The 5,000-nt window shown below is 36.0% G+C and overlaps 1 protein-coding gene across 2 annotated transcripts in view; it reads right to left on the bottom strand.

Moving 5' to 3' along the window:
* LOC106870669 (sodium-dependent proline transporter) overlaps positions 1-809 on the bottom strand; it is a 133,164-nt gene extending 132,355 nt beyond the window's left edge. The window contains exon 1 of one of the 2 annotated variants that reach the window (XM_089354693.1): positions 631-809. In XM_089354693.1, coding sequence (XP_089210819.1) covers positions 631-729 — 99 coding nt within the window. In that variant the 5' untranslated portion in view covers positions 730-809. The remainder of the gene's footprint in view (positions 1-630) is intronic. The other variant, XM_089354692.1, reaches the window with a different exon arrangement.
* Between the last annotated feature and the right edge of the window lie 4,191 nt (positions 810-5,000).

Below are 5,000 nucleotides of genomic sequence, written 5' to 3'. Positions count from 1 at the left end.
CGGCAACTTTCCAAACACTAATGGTTCGAACCCTCTTGTAATACGCGTCAACTTAAACTACTGTAAAACTACCTGTATTTCATTTAATTATTTAAGTAAATTGAATGTGTTTAATTTAGCGTGTGTTGGGCCAGGGCGACCACTCCTGGCTCGGTGGGGGGAAAAATCAGTAATCTATGACGGTTATGGAACAAAAGGTTCCGGAAAATCGTTGCTGTTCGTACCTGTGCATATTATTTCATTTAATCGGAAAAAGTTACAAAAGTCACTCAAGGGTTGAAAGATTTGCGCCACTGGCGCTTATCGAACGAGGCACGAAACTCACGCAACTTGCATTGGTTTTTTTAACTTCTACCGATTTAGTATTTTTAAAAGAAACAAAAAAAAAATCAAAAACAACAACATATCACTATATAAAACAAGGGAAGAAAACGATATCGGTAAAAACTACATTTTAAAGACAAAGAATTTTTTGAACACAATAAAACAAACCAGCGATAAACATCGATGATGGTAACTATCGGTAAGAAAACACACACTTCATACATACATACATATATATATATATATATATATATATATATATAATATATGTATATATGTAAGATTTTTTTTTTTTCGGACAATTACCAGAAGGTCAAGCTGGGCACCGCTTCCTGCATCCGTTGCAAGAGTAGTTTGTTCCAAGTTGAGATAATTTGAACGCACGGTTCTCGGCGGAGCGAGCATTGTTTGTAGAATGCAAGCTCTGGCAAGTTATTAAGGAATTATTTACGTAGAAGAAGAAACAACTATCTCTCCCTCCCTCTCTTTCTCTCTCTCACACACACGCACACACATACACACGCATACACACACACACACACACACACACACACATACACATACACACAAACTCTCTCTCACTCTCTTTCTCTCTCTCTCTCTCTCTCTCTCTCTCTCTCTCTCTCTCTCTCTCTCTCTCTCTCTGTCAAATTCTAAGGATGTACAGTTTTGCTAGAATCAGAAGAAAGGTGAGAAAACGAATAGGCAGACGAATAAACACACACACACACACACACACACACACAAATAAACAAGCAAACAAACAAACAAACAAAGGCATACACATGTGTATGTATGCACCTATATATGTATATATATATATATATATATATATATATATATATATATATATATATATATATATATATATATATACATATATATATATATATATATATATATATATATATATATATATATATATATATATATATATATATATATATATATATATATATATATGTATGTATGTATGTATGTATATGACATTTACATGAGATTATAAGAGAAAGAAATGGGGCGAAAGGTTGAAAGTTACAAGATAAAATGGTGGGGGAGGGTTAAGAGAGGTATTTGTATATTGAAATGAGTTGAGGGCGATAGAAAATAGAGAAGAGCGCATGTGTGTGTGTGTGTGTGTGTTTTGGGAGAAAGAGAGATAATGGGGAAATTAAAGAGAGGGTGAAAGTGTGAGGTATAAGATGGATTGGAAATATTTGAACTGAGACACAAACAGACAGACAGACAGATAACCAGACGGACAAACAAACAAACAGATAGATAGATAGATAGATAGATAGATAGATAGATAGAGACAGACAGATAGCTAGCTAGTCAGCTAGCTAGTCAGCTAGCTAGTCAGCTAGCTAGTCAGCTAGATAGATAGATAGACACAGATAGATAGATAGATAGATAGATAGATAGATAGATAGAGAGAGAGAGAGAGAGAGAGAGAGAGATAAATAGATAGATAGATAGATAGATAGATAGATAGATAGATAGATAGATAGATAGATAGACTTGTGAGTAGGTAGATATAGAGGGGTGCTGTTAAGTGGCTAGGAAGATAGGTAGATGTTGATAGATATTAATAGACTGATAAACCGTTGTCTATTTTTGTTTCTTGTATTTTTCTGGCTGAGTGGGGGTCATGTGTATTATTTTGCATATTTTGGGAAGTAATCTTCTTGGTTTTACGAGTATAGTGACGGCGGCGGCGGTGGCATATTATTTTTTTGTCTTTCTGATGCCCCCGAATGGCCGTAGTCTAATGACTGAAACAATAAAATGTTGAAGAGAAAACCGAAGGCAGGCATAGGCAACTGTTTTCGAGATGCAGGCCGCGTGAGCCATGGGCCATCATCAGACGAGCCGCACTAAAAAGAATTTCAGGGTCCCGCGGGCCGCAATTTTCCCCTGTTTGACCTAACTGCTCGCATTTATATAAAAGGTGGTTTGGTGAAATTAGGCCATTTATGTATTTTCTGTCACCACCGAGACCAGTGATGTACCCAGCGTGTGTGCCATCTGGAGCAGCCCTTAAGTGTGCTGTACCCACGTACCTGACTCCGGGTCTCGAAGCCTCGGCAGGCTTATACAGCAGACTCAAAAGTGCTACTCTTATAAAAGCGTCGCCCGAGGTGGAACGCGCCTCTCTCCTACGTACGCTACTGCCTGAGGTAGGTTTGATTCTGTGACTTAAGAAAAATTATTTCAAAATCAGGGCACTTTTAACCAAATATTTTCTGCCGTAGCATCGGGGTCACCAGTTCCTTTGGGAGTGAAATTTGGTAGACGGAAATTCTACAGACACCTTGCGCGTGGCCTGGTTGTTTACGTACTTGGTTCACGATTCGGAACAAGACAGATCGTTGGGTCTTTGAACAAGCTCCTTTATCACTTTATTTCATGGAGTCCCAATCTAATTAGCTGAAAAAATGTGCCAGCACATATCGGAATTAACAGCCTTGCAACGGACGGATTAGTTTCAAAGCCTGATGTTAGTTTTCTCTTATAGAAAGGCTATTTATGTTAGCCCGAGTTGTCATACCATCAACTTACACACACACACACACACACACACACACACACACACACACACACACACACACACACACACACACACACACACACACACACAGGTATATACGACGGGTTTCTTTCAGTTTCCATCTACCAAATCCACTCACAAGGCTTTTGTCGGCATGAGGCTATAGTAGAAGACACTTGTCCAAGGTGCTATGCAGTGGGACTGAACCCGGAACCATGTGGTTGGGAAGCAATCTTCTTACCGCACAACTTCTTGCGCCCAATATATATATATATATATATTTCGAAACGTCTAGATAGAATAGAGACAGCTGATGAAGGGATATTCCAAGTGGCTTTCCGTTTTCCTATATGTTCGTTCCGTTGTCTGTAGTTTATTGTTCTAACGTCCTGTACCCTGATATGCATGTATATACACATGTAGATGTAAGTATGTACATATATGTGTGTATACATGTATATATATTCTTTGTATTATATATATATATATATATATATATATATATTACGGAGATGTACTTGCATAGCAATTGACTTGATCTGAGATCACCCAATATATATGTGTGTGTATGTGTGTATGTGTGTTTGTGTGTGTTTGTGTGTGTGTGTATATGTGTGTGAGTGAGTGAGTGAGTGAGCGAGCGAGTGAGATTTATCATATTCATTAAAAAAAACAGCCAGAGCAAGTAATAAGAATATGAAAATAATAGTTGAAAAATATCCTTATAGGTATAAATATACCATAAAGAGTTATACAAAAATGGAGGCGAAAAAGATGTTGTCCTTACAAAAATTCCTCACACTGATGAAAATAACAATGCATAAATTTAATTATTATTATTATGGTTATAATTTTTTTTCTTACTTTTTTGTATCGTCCTTTGAAACGCGCGTATGTATTGAATTCTATTTTGTATTTAATCTAATTTTGATTCAACATCTTTTTCTCCTCCATTTTTCTATAATTGGTCATGGTATTTTTATACCCATAACGATATTTTTCAACTATATATATACATATAATTAATATAGACAGCCATGTGCAATGTAAAACCAAAAATGAAAACTATAATAGTCATTAAATATGACTCGGAACACCTACATTGCTAGAAATAAGAGCTAAAATGCTCTAATGGTGTAGTTAAAGCACATAGCTGTATACGTATGTACTGACATGGACTGTAATTGCCCGAAAACAGCGGTCGAGAATTCCTTATACTGATCGGTCAGTTTCGGCTATTTCCGTAGCGTCATAGATAGGGATCGCTCGATTCGGCTGATTCTGGACTTAATGTTCTGTCAGTACATATGTATTCACCATAAAAATCTATGGATGATTTAGCGAATATATATATAGTAGTTATGACATAGACATAAATTTATAGGAAAATGTAATACGAATCCTAGCCACAGAAACCAGACGAGAGGTTCGGTTTCACGGATCTGTCATCAGGGAAGTGTAACGTGTTTATTGACACGTTACAGTTCTACTGTTAGCCATACATGGTTACATCTAACGTTTGTATGACTGTCGAGGTAACAGTGGAAAAGTGTGAAAACCCATAAAAAGCGATACACTGAAACATGCGGTACACATGTTCGACTGCATTTTCCTGTCAAACTAATACCAACATTGCGTTTTCATATTTACCGAGATCGATGAATTAAGTGGTTGGACAGCATTAATCATCGACAAATCGACACAGTTTCACTTTTTCTGTGAGGAGCTTCTGCATATTTCGGACTAACGAAAATACCAACCAAATTTTTCTCATAATTAACACATCTGGATAAAAGAAAAAGAAAATAGTCCGCAAAAGAAGTACATGGGGGTCCGTGCACCAAATTCAAAATCTCATATATATATATATATATATATATATATATATATATATATATATATATATATACAAATTATTACAAATTAAAAGGGTAAAGATTTATCAATTTATTAATTTATTAATAAATCAACAATTAATAATTTTTACCAAGCCCTTCGGTATGTAAGCACCATTATCGGTGGAGAACTTATTTAAAAGTTCCCATATATTTATAAACATAATTAAGGGATCAGCAAGCATTTGCTTCACCATATACCGAAGTTCAGAAATAGCAGCTAAAAAAGC

The sequence above is a fragment of the Octopus bimaculoides genome, chromosome 7 (genome assembly GCF_046866305.1).
Source record: "Octopus bimaculoides isolate indiv1 chromosome 7, ASM4686630v1, whole genome shotgun sequence".
Taxonomy (NCBI): Eukaryota; Metazoa; Mollusca; class Cephalopoda; order Octopoda; family Octopodidae; genus Octopus; species Octopus bimaculoides.
Note: the sequence above shows the minus strand (reverse complement) of the source record. Positions and strands in the feature narration are given on the sequence as shown.